At 51.6% G+C, this 24,068-nt stretch overlaps 2 protein-coding genes across 2 annotated transcripts in view; both read left to right on the top strand.

Annotated features, from left to right (window-relative positions):
• Positions 1–4,811, top strand: part of pelo (pelota mRNA surveillance and ribosome rescue factor) — a 32,587-nt gene extending 27,776 nt beyond the window's left edge. The window contains exons 11-13 of the mRNA XM_073034130.1: positions 1,404–1,478; positions 3,777–3,808; positions 4,502–4,811. Coding sequence (XP_072890231.1) covers positions 1,404–1,478; positions 3,777–3,808; positions 4,502–4,596 — 202 coding nt within the window. The 3' untranslated portion in view covers positions 4,597–4,811. The remainder of the gene's footprint in view (positions 1–1,403; positions 1,479–3,776; positions 3,809–4,501) is intronic.
• Positions 4,812–6,886: 2,075 nt separating this feature from the next.
• LOC140719005 (kremen protein 2-like) lies at positions 6,887–23,307 on the top strand. The gene is made up of 10 exons (XM_073033314.1): positions 6,887–7,027; positions 8,334–8,442; positions 12,147–12,336; positions 12,803–12,894; positions 13,749–13,873; positions 14,880–15,033; positions 15,458–15,790; positions 16,260–16,370; positions 16,838–16,910; positions 17,568–23,307. Exons 1-10 carry the CDS (start codon positions 6,887–6,889, stop codon positions 17,788–17,790), a joined length of 1,551 nt encoding a protein of 516 aa, XP_072889415.1. The 3' UTR covers positions 17,791–23,307.
• Positions 23,308–24,068: the final 761 nt, after the last annotated feature.

Here is a 24,068-nt window from a genome sequence, read left to right as displayed (position 1 = left end):
CCCTCCATCACTCCGTCTCTCTCCGTCCCTTTCTCTGTCTCAAACACTCCCTCCTTCCCGTGTCCCAATCTGCTGAGCTAACCCAGCTAACCACTGTCGAGTTGTGCTTGTTGGGCCTAGATGAGTTCTTTCTTTGATCCCTCTTCCCATTTCTGTCTCCCTGCCAGGGAATTTTCTGTGCCTGGGCTCCAACTGTCTCCCATCCCTCCCTCTTGATTCCCAGATTTGGAATGAATCCAGATTCCTGGCAACTCTAATTAGAATACTCTTCACTAACCCACCAACCCCGCCTTACCCTCCCTGCCCTCTCCCCCGCTTGTGTACACTGAGGTCCCTCCGTCCCATTCATGGTGTATGTCCTACCCTCTGTCCCTCAACACTCTTCGCCATTCACGATGTGTTCCACCCTCATGCACTGAACTCCCTCTGTCCCTCGTTACTCTCCACCACTCAGGGTGTGCCTAACTCTTGTATACCAAGGTCTCTCTGTCCCTCAGTAATCCCCATCATTCACTGTGTGTGTCATATCCTTGTATACCGAGGTCTCTCTGTTCCTCTGTTCTTTGATGTTCTAGTACCGGAGCCATGCTGGTGATCCTGCAGTGGGTCTGACCCAGGAGATACAGGGACGGGAACCGTGCACAGTGATCCCAGTGTGGGTCTGAGCTAGGGGATACAGAGACAGGAACCATACCTGCTGATCCTGGTGTGGTCTGACCCAGGCTTATCCAGAGACAGGAACTGTGCACGGTGATCCCGGTGTGGGTCTGACCCAGGAGATACAGAGACAGGAACCGTACCTGGTGATCCTGGTGTGGGTCCGACCCAGGGGATGCAGAGATGGGAACCATGTGTGGAGCTCCTGGTGTGAGTCTGACCCAGGAGATACAGATACAGGAACCGTACCTGGTGATCCCGGTGTGGGTCTGACCCAGGGGATGCAGAGATGGGAACTGTGCACAATGATCCTGGTCTGGGTCTGACCCAGGGGATACTGAGACAGGAACCATACCTAGTGATCCTGGTGTGGGTCTGACCCAGGAGGTACAGAGACAGGAACCATGCACGGTAATCCCGGTGTGGGTCCGACCCAGGGGATGCAGAGATGGGAAATGTGCGTGGTGATCCTGGTGTGGGTCTGACCCAGGGGATACTGAGATGGGAAACGTGCGTGGTGATCCTGGTGTGAGTCTGACCCAGGGGATACTGAGATGGGAAACGTGCATGGAGCTCCTGGTGTGAGTCTGACCCAGGAGATACAGAGACAGGAACCGTGCACAGTGATCCCGGTGTGAGTCTGACCCAGGGGATATTGAGATGGGAAATGTGAGAGCACATGCCTCAGGAGGGAACTGAGGCCAGAAACATGAAGGCTACTCTTCCTCTTTCTTCCCCTTCAACAGGAGCCAAGACATCGCACAGCGAAGTCGCTATGTCAAACTGGTGGACAGCGTGCGTGATAACGGGGGAACTATAAGGTGAGGGAAGCCTAGGTCGGGGCAGGGGAGGCTGGGGCAGTCGGATCCCGGCAGAGGTGGGACGTGTCCCTGTGACCCTGCTGCTGGTCAGATCATCCACTGGCCTTGTATTCACTGGTGTTTTAAAGTTCAAGTTCGAAGTAAATTTATGAGCAAAATACATGCCTTTTACCATATACATTGAGATTTATTTACCTTTAGACATTTACAGGGAAAAAAGAAATACATAAACAGCCAAAAACCGACAAACAAATATGCAAAATGAGACAAACTGTGCATAATAAAGCAAAACTGAGAACATGAGGTGAAAAGTGAGTCTGTGGGTTGTAGAATCAGTTCAGGGTAGAGGTGAGTGAAGTTGTCCATGCCAGTTCAGGGGACTGATGGTTGTAACAGTTCCTGAAGCTGGTGGTGTGGGACCGAAGGCGTCTGGAGGGTGGGGGGTCCTTGATGAAGGATGCTGCTTTCTTGTGGCTGGGCTGCTTGTAGAGATATTCAGTGGTGGAGAGGACTTTGCCTGTGATGAACTGGACTGTATCCACCAAGAGTCATAGAGCCCTACAGCACAGAAACAGGCCCTTTGGCCCGTCTAGTCTACGCTGAATTGTAATTCTGCTTAGTCCCATCAACCCGGCCTGGACCATAACCCTCCATATCCCTCCCATCCGTGTACTTATCCAAACTTCTTAAATGTTGCAATCGAACCCGCATACACCACTTCCACTGGCAGCTCATTCCACCCTCTCACCACCCTGAGTGACAAGTTCCCCCCACCAATTCCTCTTACATATTTCACCTTTCACCTCTAACCTATGACATCTAGTATTAGACTTGCCCAACCTCAGCAGAAAAGGCCTGCTTGGATTTACCCCTATCTTTACCCCTCAGCATTTTGTGTGTGTTACTCATGAGTTCCAGCATCTGCAGAATCTCTTGTGTCCCTGACTTGGGAGTGTTATGTTTAGTTTTGGTCACCCTGGTGTAGGAAAGAAGACATTAAGCTGGAAAGAGTGCAAGGGAGATTTATGAGGATGCTGCTGGGACTTGAGTTATACAGAAAGGTTGGGCAGGCTGAGAGGGGTAACATTATAGAGGTGTATAAAGTCATGAGGGGCATAGGTAGAGTGAATGTACACAGTCTTTTTCCCTGGGCTGGGGGATCAAGAATTAGAGGGTGCAGGTCTAAGGTGAGAGGAGAGACACTTACAGGAACTTGAGAGACCTTTTCATTCAGATGGTGGAATGAGCTGCCAGAGAGGATAGTTCAGTAACAACATTTAAGAGAAACTTGGACAATACGTGGATTGGAAAGGTGTAGAGGGATTTGGCCAAATATGGACAAATAGGACCAGCTTGGAAGGAAATTTTGGTCGGCATGGACCAGTTAGGCCAAAGGACCTGGTTCTCTGCTGTGTGACCCTAATTAGTGGTAGGACAGTGTTGATGGACCTCAAGGATCCTCTGTACAAGTCCCTATCTCCTTGAAAGTGGCTGCACAAGTTACCAAGCTCTTCATCTCCTCCTTGTCCAGGGAGAGGCGGTCCCATTGGGTTCTATCCCGTCAGTTAAGGCAGAGATTGTTCGGAGGGAGGGATGGAGGTCGAGGGAATATGAGGGTAGGAGAGGGAGGGGGAGGGATGGACCAGGGTGAGGGTGGGGTGGTGGGAGGTCACCAGGGAGAGACACTCACTCTAACCTTTTGTTCCTCCCTCTCTGTCCTCATCCCTCTACCTCTCCCCTCCTCTCCCTCCCTTATCTCTCCTTCCACCTCTCCTCACCTCGTCTTCCCTTCCTGTCCATCTCTTCCTCCTCCATCTCCTCTTCCCTCTCCTCCTCTCTCACCCCCTCCTCTCTCACCTCCCTCTCCTCCTCACTCCCTCCTCCCCTTCACTCCTCCCCCCCTCCCCCTCCCTCCTTGTTCTTCCCCTCCTTCCTTTTCTTCTCCTTCCCCTCCCCCTTCACACCAATCTCCCTTTCCTCTACCCACTCCCTTCCCTTCCCCATCCTCCCCCTACTCCCCCTCCTTCCCTCTCTCACACCCATCCCTCCTTCCTCTACCCACTTCCTTTCCCTCTTTCCCCCTTCCTCTCCTCCCTCCCTCCCCTCCCTCTCATCTTTCTCCCCTTCCTTTACCCACTCCCCTTTCCTCCCCCTCTCCTTTTGTCTCCTTTTCTCTCCCATCTCACACCCACCCTCCCTTCCTCTACCCACTCCCTTTCCCTCCTTCCCCCTTCCCCCATCTTCCCCCTCCCCCTTTCTCTCCTACATCCTTACTCCTCCACATTCCGGCCACCACAGGATGTTTTCCAGTCTCCACGTCTCCGGAGAACGTGAGTATATCTAACCTCTGTATGCACACACCTGCCTTCCTACCCCTCCCCAGCTTGATGGGATCTTCCTGTGCTCCCTCCCCACCAGCTCTTGGCCAGTCTGTGGAGTAGGCCCCCTTCTGGATCCTAGGACTTTATCCCCAATACCAGCTCACCTGCCTGAATGGGTGGAGCTGCAGGAGGCGGTGGGGGGGGTGGGGGGTGTTCCCGAGAAGGGGTCCTGACTCAGAGTCTTGATGGGACAGAACACTAATATGAATGCGTGTCTCCTCTCCCTCATTCTTTCCTAAACCTCTCTCTCCCTGCTGCCAACCCTTCCCCCTTCCATGATCTCCCCAAATCTCCCTCCCCACTGAGCTCTGCCTCTCCTAATTCTCCACCCTTCCCGTTCATCCCCAATCCCCTCTGCACCTTCTCTTCCCCCTCTAATCTCCCCACCTCTCTCTTCCCCTCCCCCACTTCTGTCTCTCGTCCCTCTCTCCCCCTCCTCTCCCCCCTCTCTCCCCCTCCTCTCCCCCTCCTCTCCCCCTCTCTCCCCCTCTCTCCCCCCTCTCCTCCCCCTCCTCTTCCCCTCTCTCCCCCTCCTCTTCCCCCTCTCTCCCCCTCCTCTTCCCCTCTCTCCCCCCTCCTCTTCCCCTCACTCCCTCTCCTTTCCCCCCACTCCCTCTCCTCCTCTTCCCCTCTCTCCTCTAGAGCTCAGCCAGCTGACAGGAGTAGCTGCCATTCTCCGATTCCCGGTTCCCGATCTCTCGGACCAAGAAGAAGATTCCGGCTCGGATGGTGACTAAAAGCAACTGAAGCCATGCTTCCCGTTCAGACAGGCCTCTCTCCTGCCTTGGATTTGTGTCTGCAGGGAGTGAGGACGGAGGGGAGAGAGAAGCAGCCGTTCCAGAGGAAGGGGGAGAGCTTGGAACCCCCTCCCCTCCCCTGGACTGTTTTACTACAATCTCCAGCACAGACTCAAGATCAGAGGCAGTGGCCTTATGGTGGGACAATGCGGGGGGGGGGGGGGGGGGCATGTCGACTAATATTAAAACCAGAAGCAAGCAGCATTTTTTCTGTCGCTTTGAGTTTTGAGGAGCCTCCCAGCATTCATTGCTCATCCCTCATCAACTGTCAAGGAGCCTCCCAAAAGAGGCAATCATTTTATGTTTACATTCAAATCAAGAGGGTAACTAGGGTGAGAGAGGACCACTCAAGGATAAAGGAGAAAGCTCGTGCTTAGAGTCAAAGAACGTGGATGAGGTCCTAAATGAATGCCTTGCATAAGTATTCACCAAGCAGAAGGTTGTGGACAACAATGTGATCATGTGGGGTCGGGCATGTTGGGGTCACAAAGTTAGTAGAACGCACACCAGCCCTCATTGAGGGGTCAGTGGTGGAAAGGGTGAGCAGTTTTAAGTTGCTGAGCGTCAACATCCCTGGGGATCTATCCAGAGCCCCTCACGATGAAAGCAAGCCAACAGCTCTACTTCATTGGGAGCTTGAAGTGATTTGGGATGTCACCAAAACTTCTACAGATGTAGAGTGGAGAGTTCTGACTGTTCCTGTCCCCACCTGGTACAGGATCACATGTAAATTCCGCTAGTTTCCTCTTAGACACCAGCCTCCCCACCATTGGGAACATCTTCAAAAGCCGGTGCCTCAAGACATTCATCGGTGAGGACTCTCACCGTCTGGGACATGCTTTCTTATTACTACTATCTGGGAGGGGAGACACACTCAACAAATCAGAAACATCGTCTTCCCCTCCACCATCAGATTTCTGAGCGTTCTGTGACACCGATAATGAACCTGATCTTGATATCTGCTGGTGCTGGGCCCCTTGAAGGTGGATAAATCCCCAAGGCCACCTGGGATGTGACCCAGGTTCTTGAAAGAGATTGCTGGGGTTTTGACCAAGATCTTTGTGTCCTCTTGAGCCATGATTGAGGTCCAGGTGGACAAGAGTTAGTCAATAAGGGAAATAAGGACAATCCTGGAAACTATAGACTGGTAACGGACAGGATGAACACACATTTGGAGGAACAGGGATGACTGGGGACAGTCAGTGTGACTCATGACGTATTAACTTGATTGAACCTTTTCAGGAATTGATAAGGGTGATTGATTCGGGGTAGAGCAGTGAGCGTTGTCTTCTTGGAATTTAGTAGGGTCTTTGACAAAGTCTGTCATGGGAAGCTGATCCAGAAGATTCAGATGCATGGGAATCAGAGTGATTACCCTTTTTGATTCAGAATCGGTTTGCCCTTAGAAGTCGGAAGGTACTGGTCAATGGAACCTATCCTGGCTGGAGGTTCCTGACTAGTAGTGTTCCACACTGGGACTGGGACCTCCTCTGTTTGTGAAATATATATAAGGGACTTGGATAAAAACACGGACGGAGATGGGGTAGTAAGTTCACCGACGACTCGAAGTGCTGCTGTGGACAGTGTAGAGGATTGACAAAGGACTTTGAGGATATAACGAGCGCAGTGGATGGAGGGGAACAGATGGATGTTATTTACTTGGTTTTCCAGAAGGCGTTCGATAACATGCGGCATAAAAGACTCACCCATAAGATAAGGATGTGTAGATTTGGGGGTGATGTATTAGCATGGACAGAGGATTGGTTAACTAATAGAAAGCAGAGAGTTGGGATAAATGGGTGTTACTCTGATTGGCAATCAGTGGTGAGTGGTGTGACACAAGGGTCTGCGCTGGGCCTGTAACTGTTAACGATATACATTAACGAGTCCACCGAGTGTAGTGTATCTAAATTTGCTGATGATACTAAATTGAGTGGAAAAGCAAATAGTGCAGCAGAGACGGAGAGTCTGCAGAGAGATATAGATGGGTTAAGTGAGTGGGCAAGGGACTGGCAGATAGATTACAATGTTGATAAATGCGAGGTCATCCATTTTGGAAAGAAAAATGGAAGAGCAGATGATTATTATTTATACACTAACGAGAGAAAACCTGCAGCTGCTGAAAATCCCAACAACACACACACACTCAAAATGCTGGAGGAACTCAGCAGGCCAGGCAGCATATAGGAAAAGACAGAGCAGTTGTAGACAAAGGCGGAGAAATCAGCAGATGGCGTTTAATCCGGGCAAGTGTGAGGTGTTGCACTCGGGAGTCAAATGGAAAGAGAGAGGACAGTTAACGGCAGGACCTTCAGCAGCGTTGATGTTCAGAGAGATCCAAGGCTACAGGTCCCTGAAACTGGTCGCAAGAGTAAGGAAGGTGGTGGAGAAGACGCACAGCATGCTTGCCTTCGGTGGTCGGGGCACTGAATATACGAGTCAGGTTTCAGCAGTCTAAAACTCTGGTCGCATCCTTACACGGAGGGTGTGGGTGGGGGTAGCTTTGGAGAGGTTCATCAGGATGCTGCCTGGACATGAGGCAGGAGGAGAGGTTGTTTTCCCTGGACCGGCAGAGGCTGGGGGTGGGGGGGGGTGGCGGGGGTAGAGACGTGATTGAAGTTTAACAGGTTATGAAAGGTACAGACAGGGTAAGTCAGTCGGCATCTTTTCCCACGTTTGAGATGTCTTAAGGGGCGAGGGGAAGAGTTTCAGAGATGTACGGGGCTAGTGTGTTTTTTTACACAGAGAGCACGAGTTATTTCTGCGTGGAGAAAATGGAGTGATTTGAATCACCAGCAGGCAGAAGTTCTTTAAATTTAATCTGGAATCGTGTACAGCACAGGCATCGCGGGCCGAAAGGCCGGTTCCTGTGCTGTATTGTTTGGTGATCTATTTAGCATTGTAGGGGTTAACACAAGCCTTCGGGGTACAAATGGGTACGGGAACTGTTCCAAGATCTGGAGCTTTGATGAAAGCTCTTCGAGAGAAATCCAAAGAACCTTTCTCTTTAACATCAATCGAAATCTCAAACAGCTTCTCGAGCACAAGGCTCTCACTTCAAACGATTGCAGCCCCGGGAGAAGGTGGCTGAGAACGTCTCCTTGGAATAGACCCAGTCCTCTCTCACGCACACCTTCGCCCGTGCTCGCTACCGAGTAGATACCAGACTGGGGTGAGGGGAGAGGTCGGCGTGTCCGTGGCCAAGGGTGGAGAGAGAACGGTGTCTGATGGTCCACGGGCGGGCGAGCTGGGAGACGAGAATGGGGTGTCCAATGACAGGTCCGGGGGGGGGGGGTGAGAATGGTCTGAGGGAGTTGGATGAACATCACATTTTCCCTTCCCTCACCTCTCTCTCCCCCCCCACTTATTTATCTTTCCTCCCTTTTGCCCCCTCCTCTCCAACTCCCACCCCTTTCTTTACCCGCTTCCACCTCTACCCTCTCTTTCCTCCCCGTCCCTCTCTCACCTCTCCTGCCCCCACCCTCCCTCATCCACGCCCTCTCCTCTCTCACTCCCCCTCCCCTCCCGCTCTTGCTTCCTCTTCTCCCAGTCCCTCTCTTTCTCCTTTACCCTTTACCCATCCCGCTTCCTCTCTCCCCCTCCCAGCCTCTCCTCGTCCCTCTCTCCAACCCCCTTTCTCTTTCTTCCTCATTTCCTTCTCTCCCGACCTCCCACAGACGAGTCAGGAGAGCTCCTCCTCCCAGCCCCTGCTCCTCTTAAACCGGGAGCAGGTGATGCCTCGCTCAGTCTGCCTGGGTCGGTCCTGCACCCGCGAGCAGACCCTGGGTAATTGCGCCGGCGAGACAGAGACAGACAGACGGTGGACGTCTCTGCCACAGACTCGGAACAGACCTACATGCTCCTGGTGCCGGGTTGGGGACAGGAGAGAGGGTACTGATGCCGGCGGAGGGCAGGTTTCTCCGCCTTGGGGCTCGATCCGCTGCTTGTTCCATCCTGAGGACTCAGGTCCTGGGACACTGATTGGCTCCTGAGAAGCACCCTCTTTCTATTTCTTCCTCTCCCCCTCTGCTCCCCCATCTCTTCCCCTCTCTCTCTCTCCTTTCCATCTTACTTCCCCTCTCTCCTCTTCCCCCTCTCCCCTTTATATCCCTGTCACCTCTCTCTCTCCCTCCATCTCTCTCCTTCCCCTAACATTGACACCCACTCTCCACGTTACCCTCAATTTTGCTGTTTTACCCTCTCTCCCTCCTGCTGGGTGCTCTTCAAGAAAGACCAGTGATGCAGTTTGAACTCCAGCTTGTGATCTTCATCTATGTTCGGCTCCAAGAGTCTCTTTCACTGCAGCACCGAGGTGAGTCTCTCCGTACACACGAGTCAGACACAGAGTAAATCTCCCTCCACACTGTCCCGTCACTCACTCCCGGGGTCAGACACAGTAAAGCTCCCTCCACACTGTCCCGTCACTCACTCCCGGGGTCAGACACAGTAAAGCTCCTTCCACACTGTCCTATCATACACTCCCGGGGTCAGACACAAAGTGAATCTCCTTCCACACTGTCACGCACTCACTCCCGGGGTCAGGCACAGAGTGAAGCTCCCTCCACACCGTCCCATCACACACTCCCAGGATCAGACACAGAGTGAAGCTCCCTTCACACCGTCCCATCACACACTCCCAGGGTCGGACACAGAGTGAAGCTCCCTCCACACCGTCCCATCACACACTCCTGGGGTCAGACACAGAGTGAAGCTCCCTCCACACGGTCCCATCACACACTCAAAGGGTCAGAATCAGGTTTAATATCACTGGCATATGTCATGAAATGTGTTGTTACGTGGCAGCAGTATATTGCAATACATAAAACCTGAATTATTGTAAAAATTATATATATATGAATTAAATTTTAAAAGTAGTGCAAAAATAAAAAGTAGTGAGGTAGTGTTCATGGGTTCAATGTCCATTCAGAAATCTCTTGACACAGGGGAAGAAGCTGTTCCTGAATCGTTGAGTGCATGCCCTCAGACTCCTGTACCTCCTCCCTGATGAGACGAGAGCATGTCCTGGGTGATGGGGGTCCTTAATGATGGATGCCACCTCTTTGCGGCTTTGCTCCCTGAAGATGTCCTGGACGCTGGGGAGGCTACTGTTCGTGATGAAGCTGACTGAGTTTACAACTCTGCAGCTTATTTTGATCCTGTTCAATGGACCCCCCCCCCCCCACAATACTAGGCAATGATGCAGCCAGTCAGAATGCTCTCCACGATATATCTGTAGAAATTTACCCGTGTCTTTGGTGACATATCGAATCTCAAGCTCCTAATGAAATATAGCCCCCCTCCCCTTCACCATTCCCATTTCTCTCTCACCTTATCTCCTTAGCTGCCCATCACCTCCCCCTGGTGCTCCTTGCCCTTCCCTTTCTTCCATGGTCTACCCTTCTCTATCCAATTTCCCCTTCTCCAGCCCTTTTTCTTTTTCACCAATCGACTTCCCAGCTCTTTACTTCACCAATTCCCCCACCCGTCCTGGTTTCACCCAGCACCTCCCCCATCTTCTTACTCTCACCTCAACTTCTTTCTCCAGTCCTGATGAAGGGTCTGGGCCTGAGACTCTGTCTGCTTACTCTTTTCCACGGATACTGCCTGGCCTGTCGAGTTTCTCCAGCACTTTGTGTATGATGCTGCTGCTTGGATTTCCAGCATCTGAAGATTTTCTCTTGTTATTGAAGCATAGTTGCTGTCTTGCTTCCTTTGTAACTATGTCGATATGTTCAACCCAGGTTAGATCCTCAGAGATGTTGCCACCCGGAAACTTGAAATTGCTCACCCCCTCCATTTCTGATGATCCCTCAAAGACGACTGGTTCATGTTCCCTTGTCTTAACCTGTGTGAAGTCCACAATCAATCCTTTGGTCTTACTGACAATGAGTGGAAGGTCGTTCCTGCGACACCACTCAACAAGCTGATCTATCTCGCTCTTGTCTGCCTTCTTGTCATCATCTGAAATTCTGCTGACAGTTCTATTATCAGCATATCTTCAGATGGCATTTGAGCTGCGCCAAAAAATAGTCATGGTATAGAGAGATTAGAACAATGGGCTAAGCACATGTCCATGTGGTGCACCAATGTTGATGATCAGTGATGAGGAGATGCTATTTCCAATCCACATAGACTGTGATCTCCTGGTATGGAAGTCAAGGATCCAGTTTCAGAGAGAAGCACAGTGGCCCAGGTCTTGGAGTTCTTTGATCAGACCTATAGGAATGAGTGTACTAAACACTGCTGTAGCTAATTAACAGTTGCCATAGAGTGAAGCTCCCTCCACACCGTCCCATCACACACTCCCGGTGTCAGACACAGAGTGAAGCTCCCTCCACACCGTCCCATCACACACTTCCGGGGTCAGACACAGAGTGAAGCTCCCTCCACACCGTCCCATCACACACTTCCGGGGTCAGACAGGGTGAAGCTCCCTCCACACCGTCCCATCACACACTCCCGGTGTCAGACACAGAGTGAAGCTCCCTCCACACCGTCCCATCACACACTTCCGGGGTCAGACACAGAGTGAAGCTCCCTCCACACCGTCCCATCACACACTCCCGGGGTCAGACACAGAGTGAAGCTCCCTCCACACCGTCCCATCACACACTCCCGGGGTCAGACACAGAGTGAAGCTCCCTCCACACCGTCCCATCACACACTCCCGGGGTCAGACACAGAGTGAAGCTCCCTCCACACCGTCCCATCACACACTCCCGGGGTCAGACACAGAGTGAAGCTCCCTCCACACCGTCCCATCACACACTCCCGGGGTCAGACACAGAGTGAAGCTCCCTCCACACCGTCCCATCACACACTCCCGGGGTCAGATACAGAGTGAAGCTCCCGATGCGCTTCCGGTCTTCAATTCTATTCTGATCTGACTGTAGTCATTATTCCTGTCTGGGTTTTACGTGCAATGGTAGTCAGGGTGTTGGTGTTATCTACTCATGCCTCTGTCTGACTGTGGTCACAGTGTTGCTCTCTGTATCAATTTGCCTGTTGCTCCTACAGCGTCCATTCCTTGACACCCATTCTCAGCCTGTTAATGTTACAGACTCTCTCCCGTATTCTGATAACCTCACGGAACTGCCGAAGAAGAATTCCACACAACTGTCCCGTGATCCAGTCAGAATCCCTACACAAAGAGGTGGGTGTCTCCGGGGGAGAGATGGGACTCTAGGGGAAGGAAGCAGCATCAGAGACGGGAAGGGGCACAGGGAGAGAAGGGTTTGCAGAGATGGGGAGGGGTGTAGGGAAGGCAAACACACACACACGCACATTCTCTCGTGCGCAATCTTTCTCGCAATCCCTCTCCTGTGCTCCCCCTCTCTCTCTCATCCTGGTGTGATTCCAAATCCGGTGGATATTAAGATGGGAACCGTGCCCGATGCTCCTGGTGTGGGTCTGACCCAGGGGGATATGGAGACATGAACGGTGCACGGTGATGCCGGTGCGGGTCCGTCATGGGAATCTCTGGCCTGGCTGATCTCCCGTCTCTCCAGGAGTCTCCGAGTGTTTCCGGGTGAATGGAGCTGATTACCGGGGCGACCAGGACCAGACGTCTGTCGAGAATGGGAAGCGGTGCTTGTACTGGAACGAAACACGCCAGCACGCTTACAACACGCGTGTGTACCCCAACGGGGAATGGGGGCTGGGGAATCATAACTACTGCCGGTGGGTATCATGATCTCGCTCGCCACCTCCCCTTTTCCTCCACCGTTCCCCTCCTCTCCCTACCCCCCCACCCCCTTCGTTCCTCTCCTCCCCACTCCTCCTTTCCTTCCGCTCTTCTACTCCCCATTCCCCCTCTGCTTCCCCTCCCTGTCTCCCCTCCACACCACATCCTCCACCCTCCTCCTCTCCCCTCCATTCCTTTACTCCCCACCCTCTCTTCTCTCCTAGTCATCCCCTCCCCATCCTATCCTCCCTTCCCCACCCCTTGCCCCAGCACTGCCCTCTCCCTATCTCCCCTTTCGCTTCTCCCTCCCTCTCCTTACTGTCCCCTCATTCCTCGCCCTCCCCCAGCACCCTGACTGTCACCCCATCCCCGGTGTGGCAGGAACCCAGACCATGATGTACAGCCCTACCTCTCCCCCACCCCTCGAGGCTGACGGGCTCTCGTCCCTCTCTGGTGTGGTAGGAACCCGGACGGTGATGTTCAGCCGTGGTGTTACATCTCTGAGAGCGAGGAAGGCATTTACTGGAAGTACTGCAACATCCCCAGCTGTACAAGTGAGTACCTCGCATCGTGGTGCACGCTCGCTAACGCTCTCTCCCCTTGCGCGCTCACAAATGTATCACTTCTGGCTTCCCGGTGGACTATCACACATCCAATGCACTAATTCCCTGCACACTCACCACTGCACTGATTTCTACACACTTGCCAATACACTGAATTATTTTCTCACTCACTAATCTATTAATCTCTCACCAGTGCACCCATATCTTCTTACTAACGTGTACATTTCTTGCACACTCGCTAACGATTGGTTTCTTGTACACTTGCCAATGCACTGAATTTTCGCTCATCAGGGCACTAATTTCTTACACACTCTCCAATGCACTAATTTCAGGCACGCTCTTTTACACACTATTTTTCTTGCATACTTGCCATGCACTGAATTCTTACTCACAGAATCCTTGCACACTTGCCATTGCACTATTTTCTCCTTGCCAGTGCGATGATTTCCTCTCACCAAGTGCACTAGCACCCTAACTAGGCACCGGTTGTGTGCACACTCACCAGTGCAGTAAGTTCTTGCACATACTCACAAACGTGCACATTTCCGGAACCCTTGCAAGCACAGTTTTCTGTGCACTAATTCCCAAACACTGTCGGCTGCACCAACTGTCGCACGCTAGCAAAAGCACCAATTTCTCCATGGAAATGCAACAGTGTCTGGCACAATCACTTGCAAATGTACTAGTTTCTTGCGCACCCAATGCACCATTCCCTGCACACTCTACGCACTAGCCTCCTGCTCTTACTCACGTGCACCCCCTGTTGTGAATGCCCACACCCCTACCGGGCACGCAGCCCGCTGCCAGTTGGACCCCCACTGACCCCACCCCGCCCATCTCCACAGTGCCAGGTTACGTGGGCTGCTTCGTGGACACGGGGAGCCCGGCGACGCTAAGTGGCAGCAGCGGCACCTCCACTAAACTCACGGTCCAGGTCTGCATCCGGTTCTGCCGCAGGAAAGGCTACGAGGTAGGTAGGCTGTGCCTCGGACTGTGGGGGGCGAGGGAGCGGTGATGCACACAGCCCGCTAGTAGTGCATGGCCACCTTGTACGCATTATCACCTCCCCCTGTATACACGCTCGCCAGCAGTGCATTCGCGCACACGACCCCATGCATTCTCTCCCGTGTGTCTGCAGCCTCCCGCACACATCTTCCTGCGTGCACACTCGCTGGCGTGCAAACAAATCCGTGTGCAAATGCTCGCCAGCTCTTCTGCTGCAACCGGCGCCCCTCTGCACACCCGCTTTCCTGCCCTGTCTGTGCGCAATTCTTCATAAATTGTATTTATGAAATAGGATTTCTATATTTTCCTGCAAGAAAATGATTCTCAGGGTTTTATTTGGTGACATTATATGTATTGTGACTTGGACCTCGTGGGTGCCTGTAGCCAGTGCCCGCGTTTGTACTTTCCTGTGGTCCTCATGGACTTGCATCGGCTTGCGTTGTGTATGTGAGCATGCAGTTGCTCGGGGTGGGGGGTGAGAGAACGGCCCGGCCCCTGCTGCCACACCTCCTCCCCGTCACCTACAGGAGTGGCGAGGGGCGCCCCTGCCCCGGCTTTCCAGTGGGGTGTGAACAGAGATGGGCGTGTGTGAGTGAGAGTATGTCTGTCTCTGTGTGCGTGCATCGCTTTGGTGTGTTTTTGAGTTTGCATCTTCGTGTGTGTGTGTGTTTGCCAATCGTTCTGCGCCGTGTTACTGTCTCCGTGTGTACCCGGGTGCTGAGTGTGCCAGGGATGAGGGTGAGCAGAGACCCCAGCCCCGGGATCCGTAGGAGGGAATGGGTAACGGGGAGGAGTTTGTTAGATCCAACTTGGTGCACAGCACAGGAAGGGAGGGGGGACGGAGAGGGTGTGGTGAGTCAGAGAGGTGATGTGAGGAGGGATCCAGCACTTCACGATCCCTCAGAAGGTGGGGGGGGGGGTGTAGCTGAGTCAAACCACCAGATCTTCACCACCGCCCCCTCCCATCTTAGCTGGCAGGACTGGAGGCGGGGTACGCCTGTTTCTGCGGTAGCCGGGCGGACCTGCGCGGACAGAGACGGACCAGCCTGCTGGAATGTAACCAGGTCTGCTTCGGCCAGTCCAGCCAGCTGTGTGGCGGTGACGGGCGTCTCGGGGTCTACGAGGGTGAGTGTGAGGGAGCGAAGGGGGGAGGATGGGGAGAGGAGATGGGGAAGGGAGAAGGTCCTAGAAAGGGCAAGTCTTTCTCAGGGAGGAGTGGGAAGGGGAGAAGCAGAGGCTGGAGGGAGAGGGGAGTGTCACATGAGGGGAGGGGTCACAGTGCATTAGGAAGTGGGGAGGGGAGGGTCACAGTGGATTGGGAAATTGAGGGGGAGGGGAGGGTCACAGTGGATTGGGAAGTTGAGGGGGAGGGGAGGGAGTGGGCAGGGTAATGGGAGGTAGAGGACCAGGAGGGGGAAAGGAGAGGATGAGGAGAGAGAGGGCATTGTGAAGGGATGGGGAGAGGAGATTGGGAAGGCGAGGGGTGAGCAGTGAGGATTGGGAGAGCGGAGGAGCATTCCTTAACCCTCCCCTTCCTTCTCTCCCCCAGTGTCCGTAGGGTCATGCGGGGGAGATCTGCGCTCCCGCTCTGGGGTAATCTACTCCCCGGAATACCCGGATACCTACAAGCCGGACTCGGAGTGTTTCTGGGACCTGCAGCCACCGGGCGCCCAGGCCATCGAGCTGGACATCCGGCTGTTTGAGCTGCGAGAAGGGGGAGACCGACTGGAAGTGCGGGAGGGGCGGACAGGCCGGCTGCTGGCCACCTTCGCGGGGGGAGGCTCCCCCCTGGGGACCCACCGCTTCCACACCGGCTGGATCCGGCTCCGGTTCCTCTCCAACTCCATCCACGAGGGACAGGGATTTGCACTGGTCTACGGAGGTGAGATCTGGGGTAGGCTCGCTCGCTTCAGTAATCCCACCCCCTTCACTCCCTCGTCCAGCCCCCACCCTCACTCCGAAGCTCCCACACGGTGTCATGGCCCTCCCTCTCCCCCACTCCCTCATCCCCTTCACACTGATCTACAGATCTGAGGGGGGGAGAGGCTACCTTGCTCCACACAACCCCAATCTCCTGACCCTCTTCACCTCACCTCTCTCCTCCTTTATCTTCCTTGCCCCCTCTTCACCTCTGTTCCCTTTTCCCTCTCCCTCGCTCCCCCACCATCGCTTTACACACTCCTGGGGTCAGGCATGGAGTGACATTCCCTCCACGCACTCCTGGGTCAGACGCAGAGTGGAGTTCCCTCCACACCATCCCATCACACACATTCAGAGTCAGATACAGGGTGAAGGTTTGGGTTTGACCCCTGGCCCCAGTCGTACCAACCTGCCTTTGAACTTTGACCCAGGTCTGGAGAATGATGATGTCAGAACATTGATGGAAGCTCCGAGATCCTCCCCCATGGAGACCGAGGGGTTAGAGACCGGACGCTCAAACAGGATGATGACCGGAATAGCAGGTATGGGGATGGGGGGAGTCACTCCATCCTTCCCCTCCCCCAGGAACACAGAGCAGGGTACTAGATGGGGCAGAAAGGAGGTTGTGGAATGAGGGTGGAGGGGGGAATGAAAGAGAGAGTAGGGTTAAAAGGAAGGGGATAGGGGAAAGAGGAGGGGCTGAGGCAGGAGAGAGAGGAGGGTGTGAGTGAGCTGCAGGGAGGGAGGGGGAGTGTCCGCAGACACTGGGAGCTGCAGCAACACCGGATTCACCAGACACCCAGAGGGATGAGCTGTGAGCAGGGAAGGAGGTTCCCTGGGTTGGGTGGGAACCCGGGTGTGGTCCTCTATTGCTGAGTTCCACTGCCTTCCTGCCATTCCTTTCTTTGGTTGTTGCGAGAGCGTCGTATGGGGCGGGTAGGGAGGATCATCGGGAGGGGGGATGTCTCCTCCCAGGTTCTGACTCCCTCCCGTTTCTCTCCTGTTCTAGCTTGGGCCATGTACACAGCCATCACTCTAACAGGCATCATTGTCCTCGTCACAGTGTGTCATCTGCACAAGAGGTAAGACACACCGTCCTCTCCTGCCCCCGCCCCCACCCCCAGGTCTGGGCATCGGACTCATTGTCCTCTCCCCCACCCCCCCCGTGTCTGGGCATCGGACTCATTGTCCTCTCTTCCCCACCCCCCCCCCCGGGCCTCACTGTCCTCTTCAACCCCCCCCCAGGAGCAGGCAACAGGCACACTGTCTTCTCCTCCACTCTGGGACTGGGCATCGGACTCAATGCCCTCTCCCCTCTCTGGGACTGGGCATCGGATACACCATCCTCTCCCCCCTCTGGAAGTGGGCTTTGAACTCAACGCCTTTTCCTCCTCTCTGGGAATGGGCATTGGACACATCATCCTCTCCCCTCTCCCTAGGACTGAGCATGGGACTCAATGCCTTCTCCGCTGTCTGAAACTGGGCATCGGACTCAATGTCCTCTCCCCCCTCTGGGACTGACATTGGATACACCATCCTCTCCCCCTTTTGGGACTGGGTGTAACACACTGTCCTCTCCTCTATCTGTTACTGTACATCTATCTCTTCTCCTCCTCCCTCTGCGACTGAACGTTGGACATCTGTCTCTCCCCTCACTGCCTTCTGCCTGTGCGATAATCCTGTCTGTTCTCGTCCACTGACATTTCTCTCCCCTCTCTCCAACCACCCCTTCCCCCAAGCACCTGCACTCGAATTCAGCAGAAGACGGCGTTGGGTCTCTGGACATTGAGAAGGCAGTCGGATCTTGGCACTGGCCACACTCCCAAAGGCTGGGCAGTCACCTACAAGCATTCAAGAGTGGTCCTTGTGGGGCCCTCCACAGCCCAGAGTGTGGGGGCTGATTTGGCCTGTCCCGACACCCTCTCCAGCTCCTCTCTCAAATCCCTCCTCAACAGCAACTAGATGCCCCCTCTCTCCCCTCCAGGACACTGATATCTACGGTACCCCATTACCTCCACTCTCCCGTCTCTTCCACTGTGGGAGAAACACTCCAAGCTGCCTCCCCACCCGAGAGAGGTCTGTGACAGAGAGAGGCACACAGAGTGCCTCGCAGAGGTCTCAGTGGAGGGGATGGAAGAGGAGAGTGTTCTGGAGCCAGGGTGGGTGGGGGAAAACTCCTGTGGTGGGGAGAGGTTTGGAGAGAGGTTGATGCCATTTGGCCCTAGAGCATCAGAGGCCGAGGAGATGGAGGGTATTGATGTGGTGCAAATGGAGGACCCTGCGAGAGGCACGGTCACATCGAGGACCTGCGTACCTGTGACCTGCTGTTCTCTGATAAAGATCCAAAATCAGACATCGCATCAAATGTACAACGTTTTAAACCCGAATCAGAATCAGGTTTAACATCACAGGCGTATGTCGTGACATGTGTTATTTTGTGGCAGCAGTACATGATGATGAAAAAAAACCTATAAATTACAATAAGAAATTAAATTAAAAATAGGTAGTGCAAAAATGAGAAGATAAAGCAATAGTGATTTAGTGTTCATGGGTTCCTTATCCATTCAGAAATCTGATGGTGGAGGGGAAGAAGCTGTCCCTGTATGTCTTTAGGCTCCTGTACTTTCTCCATGGTGGTAGTAATGAAAAGAGGGCACATCGTGGGTGATGGGGTCCTTAATGACGGATGCCACCTTTCTGAGGCATCACCTTTTGAAGACGTACTCAGTGCTGGGGAGGCTGGTGCCCATAATGGAGCTGTCTTGCGTTTACAACTCTCTGCAGCAATTTCCGATCCTGTGTAGTGGCCCCTCCAACTAGACGGTGGTGGAACAACAACAACCAAACATAAGTCAGGTCGAAATGTTACAATAAAGAATACCATTAGAACTAGTCCACCCAAGAGTGAAGTGGTCACAGTGTTGCTGTACTGAGGTAGTGATCATGGTTGTGCCGGGTGGTTCAAGAACCAGATGATTGAAAGGAGGTTGCTGCTCTTATCCTGATAGTGTGGAACTTCGGGCTTCTGTAGATGGGAGCTGTGAGAAGATGGCATGGCCTGGGTGTTACACGAGCGAGGCGGTGGACAAACCCAGGTGCAGAACACGAGTGCAGAGGCAGAATCAGGAGGCGTTCTTGACATAGCCAGCGTGGAATCGGTATCCAGGAACGATGCTAGACTTAGAACCGGCAGTCCTAAGAGCCGTGCAATGAGGTTACTCACGCCGGAGTCGACCAACAAACTGGCAGCTCCTTGTTGTGATCACAAGGTTTTTTATCCTGCATTTTCTGATGGAAAGCAGGTGTGTGTAGTTAGTGGAATCTGGGAATGATTGGAAACTAAACAAGGGGATTGAGGCCCAATTCCTGAGGAAAATAGCCAGGTGGGGAATTGCCAGAAGGGACCATGACACTGGTGGTGGGAATCTTTGATAATGGACATTGGTGCTTTCTGTTTAAACTTATGAAGTTTACTTTGAGAGGGTCAGCAATTCTGTGATACTTGTATTAATTAAGTGGACGCCGGATTCGTGGTAATCGCGGGGTCCTAGTTTTGGGAATGTTTCTTCTCGCTGTGTCACTTGGCCAAGGCACCGATGTTCTTCTGGAATTATTATGAATAAGCTCTCGTCTTTGATGATGCTGCTTCCTGAGGCTTCGCTGTAAATACTGACGGTGGGGAGGGGATGCACCCATTACTCTCTGCTGCTTCTTACACTTCTGCATGTTTGAATTGCTGTGCAGACCGTGAAGCCACCAGGACACTTCCAACAGTGCAGCCGTAGCAGCTTGTTAGAGTTCGGTGATAAGCCAGGCCTCCTCAACCTCCTAGAAAGTAGGGTAGATCATCAGGGACTTTTTCTGTGTGGTCAGAGTATCAACCACAAGAGGGAATTCAGTGGATAGTGTGCTTCCTCATTGCCCAGCAGGGCAGATGGTAGAATGTCAGGGCCCTGCGGTTTGTTGTAGAACAGAGAGACCCGGGGTACAAGTGCGTGGTTTCCTGAAAGTGAAGTCACTGGAAAGGGGAAGAAGGTGTCTGGCTCACTGGCCTTCACCGTTTGGAGCATTGAGTACAGTGGTTGGGATGTCCCGTTCCAGCGATACATCAGTGAGGAGTAGTATGTGCAGTTCGGGTCACCCAGCAATATGAAGGTGGAGAGGGTGGAAGAAAAATTCACCAGGACATTCCCGGGGCTGGAAGGCTTGAGTTGTAAGGGGAGACTGTGCAGTCTCGGCCTGTTTTCCCTGGAGCAAAGGGAACTGGAGGGGTGACCTGACAGAGGTTTATAAAATCATGAGGGGTGTAGATGAGGAGGGTGGTCATTTTCTTTTTTTTCTCTCTCTCCCTCTCACCCCCTTCCTCTCTCTGTCCCTCTCCCCCTCTATCTCTGTCCCTCTCCCAGAAGAGGGGAGTCCAAAACTAGGGGGAATACTTTTTAATACTTTATTACTTTATTGTCGCCAAACAATTGCTACTAGAGTGTACAATCATCACAGCAATATTTGATTCTGTGCTTCATGCTCCCTGGAGTACAAATCGATAGTAAATATAATAAAAAATGATAAATCATAAATAAAAAATAGAAAAGGGAGAGTAAGGTTGTGCAAAAAAAAACCCGAGAGACAGGTCCGGATATTTGGAAGGTACGGCCCAGATTCGGGTCAGGATCCGTTCATCAGTCTTATCACGGTTGGAAAGAAGCTGTTCCCAAATCTGACCGTATGAATCTTTAAGCTCCTGAACCTCCTCCCGGAGGGAAGAGGGACAAAAATGTGTTGGCTGTGTGGGTCGTGTCCTTGATTATCCTGGCAGCACTGCTCCAACAGCATGTGGTGCAAAGTGAGTCCAAGGACGGAAGATTGGTTTGTGTGACGGACTGGGCTGTGTTCACGTGAATAGGTTTAAAAAGGCAGATTGTTCCCACAGAGGGTGCTGGGGATATGAAATTAGCTGCCAGAGGGAGAGGTAGGCTGTGGGTTTAAGGAGAGAGGAAGGTGATTTAAAGGGGGACCTGAGGGGTGAGATATTTCATACCAAGTGTGAGTGACATTTGAAATGAGCTGCCACAGGAGGTGGTGGAATCTGATGCAGTCACTGCATTTGTAATGAGCTCTTCGGGCCTGTGTGGGGCGCAGGAGAGCTTTAGGCCAAGGCTTTTAGAGCACCTGAATTGGTTAATTGTTTAGAGTTCATTGTGTTTTTCTCAAGCGATTCGCTCTTTGTGACCTGCTGTCCTGGTGCTTTCTGTTTAAGCTTAAGTTTATTTTGATAGGCTTGGGGAGTCTCTGTTACTTGTATCATTTAAGCGGACGCCCAATTAGCGCCAATTATGGGGTCCTCACTTTGAGAATGTTTCTTGTCGCGGTGTCGCTTGGCTGAGCCAAACTTCTTTCGAATTATTATGAATAAACTCTCGCCACTGTCTCTACAACGGAGTCCGTCTTTCCTCCACCTATGGGTTCTGATATTGTCAGCGCACATCGTGACAGCGTTTAAGAGGCATTTAGACAGAAACAGCACGTAGAAGGGTAGAGTTGGAAAACTGGTGAAAGGGATTGGGAGGGAAGGGGTCAGTATGGACATCCTGGGCAGAAGAGCCTGTCTCTGAGCTGTACAACTCTGTAATCCTACTGCTTCAGGAGAGATAGGTAATGGACCCCTCCTCTCTCACTCAATACCTGGAGAACTAAATCAGTATCAGGTCACTGACGTGTCACAAAATTTGTCGTCTCGTAGCAGCAGTACAGTGCAAAATATAAAAATTTATTAGTAATCTCCGGACTACTTCCGGGCTAGTGCAGGTAGAATGGGGTGATAGTACAGATGAATGAGTGGCTGAGGAGATGGTGCAGGGGTCAGGGCTTCAAGTTGTTGGATCATTGGTGGGGGGGAGGAGTGACCTCTACAGGAGGGATAGGTTGCACTTGAACTGATGGGGAACTAATATCCTGGCCGGGAGGTTTGCTTGTGCTGCTTGTGAGGGTTTAAACTAGTTTTGAAAAGGGTCAGGAACCGGAGACCCAGGTAATTAAGGAAAGATTCAGACCAGAAGGTGGATGTCAGGGAAAGTGTTGAAAGGCAAAATTAAAATAATAGGCATGATGGATCAGATAGTTTGAAACGTGTATATTGTAATGCTAGGAGTATTCTGGGTACGGGTGATAAACTTAGAGCAGGTTTCAGTTCAAGAAACTATGATGTTGTAGCCATTACTGAACCTTGGTTGAGAGAGGGGCAGGAATAGCTGATTAATATACCAGGTTTTTGAAGTTTTGTTCCTGCCTGATTCTTGAAAAATATTGGAAGTTAGTTTTTCAAACTTTTTCCTTATTTTTTTAAAAGTCAATTTTAAGCCTAACCCTCTGATGGCCCTTTTTGGTGTTGTTGCTGGACAAGATAGTAAGCTGAAAGCATCTGATTTACATATTTTGGCCTTTAGCTCTCTTATAGCTAGGAGGACGCTTTTGTTTAAATGGAAAGATGTTCTTCCTCCTCATGCTCAATGGGGATGTGACGTTACGTCATGATTAGATTTAGAGAAGATTTGTTTTTCAATTTCTGAATCTTGTCAAGACTTTCAAACTTTGTGGGGACCTTTTCTGAATTATTTTCAAAGCCTTCAATTCGTTATTTAAACTCAGATGTTGGCTATTATTAATTTTTATTATATAAGAAGGTATTTACCTTCTTTTCTCCTTAATAAACAGCTTCAGTCTTAGTAGGGGTTAGATTTTTTTTCTTTTGTAATAAATTAGTATAGTTCAATATAACTATTGATTAACTTATATGAATATGGGGTAATGTAATTGTTATTATGAACAGATACAATGTAACTGGGTTTTTTTAATCTTTTCTGACCTCTTATATACACTTCCTTGTACTCTGTATTCTTTTATGTAGAAACTAATAAAAATATTGGAAAGAGTGAGGTTTTAGAAAAGATAGAGGAGGAGTTTAAGAGGGGATGGAGTTACACTACTAATCAGGGACAATATTACAGCTGCACTCAGAGGAGACATAGTGGAAAAATCAGACAAGTCCATTTGGGTGGAACTCAGGAATAGGAAGGGTGCAGTCACACAGATGGGATTGAAACACAGACCCCCTAATAGCCACCAGAACATTGAGGAACAGATAAGTAATCAGATGAAGGGAATGTGTAAAGATAATAGGGTTGTTGTCATGGGGGATTTCAACTTCCCTAATATAAACTGGGACCTTCTTAGTGCAGGGGGTTTAGATGGGGAAGAATTTGTTAAGTGTATCCTTGAGGATTTATTAAATCAATATGTGCACAGTCTGACGAGAGGAGGGGCCGTACTGGACCTGGTGTTGAGCCAGGCCAGGTGACTGACCTTTCAGTGGATTAGCAGTGACCTGCAGGAGAGTTTTAAATTGGATTAGGGCAAACTACGAGGGCATTAGGCAGGAACGAAGAAGCGTTATTTGGGAACACCTTTTTAACTGGCAAAACTTGTGTTGGCGCGTGGCCTAGTGGATAAGGTATCAGTCTGGTGATCTGAAGGTCACTGGTCCGAGTCTCAGCTGAGGCAGCGCGTTGTGTCCTTGAAGAAGGCACTTAACAACACATTGCTCTGTGACGACACCGGTGCCAAGCTGCATGGGTCCTAGTGCCCTTCCCTTGGAAAACATCGGTGGCGTGGAGAGGGGAAGGCCTGCAGCTTGGGCAAATGCCAGTTTCCCATACAACCCTGCCCAGGCCTGCGCCCTGGAAACCTTCCAAGGCACAAATCCATGGTGTCATGAGACTAACGGATGCCTATTTAATTGGCAAGTCCTCATCAGACATGTGGAGAGTGGTTAAAGATCAATCATACAGAGTAAAGTTCCTATTAGAAGGAAGGATGAGGATGGAAAGTTAAGAGAACCTTGAATCCCTAGTCAAGAAGAATTTAGTCAAGAAGAAAATGGAAATGGTATTTAAAGCTTCAGAAGTTAGGATCAAATGGAGCACATGAGGATTATAAAGAAGCCAAAAAAGAAATAAAGAAGGGAATTTAGAAAGCTGGGAAGGGCAAGGAGGATTAAGGTGAATCTCAAGGCATCCCAATACATCGTGAGCAAGTGGATAACTAGGGAGAGGGTAGGACCACTCAAGGATAAAGAGGAACATTTGCTTGGATGTGGAGAATGTGCATGAAGTACTTACTGAGAACTTTGTTTCAGAATTTACCAAGGAAAAGGATATGGAGCAACAGGAGGTTAGTGCTGAGTG

Source organism: Hemitrygon akajei, chromosome 31 (genome assembly GCF_048418815.1).
Source record: "Hemitrygon akajei chromosome 31, sHemAka1.3, whole genome shotgun sequence".
Classification (NCBI taxonomy): domain Eukaryota; kingdom Metazoa; phylum Chordata; class Chondrichthyes; order Myliobatiformes; family Dasyatidae; genus Hemitrygon; species Hemitrygon akajei.
This window is presented reverse-complemented; position numbering and strand designations above follow the sequence as displayed.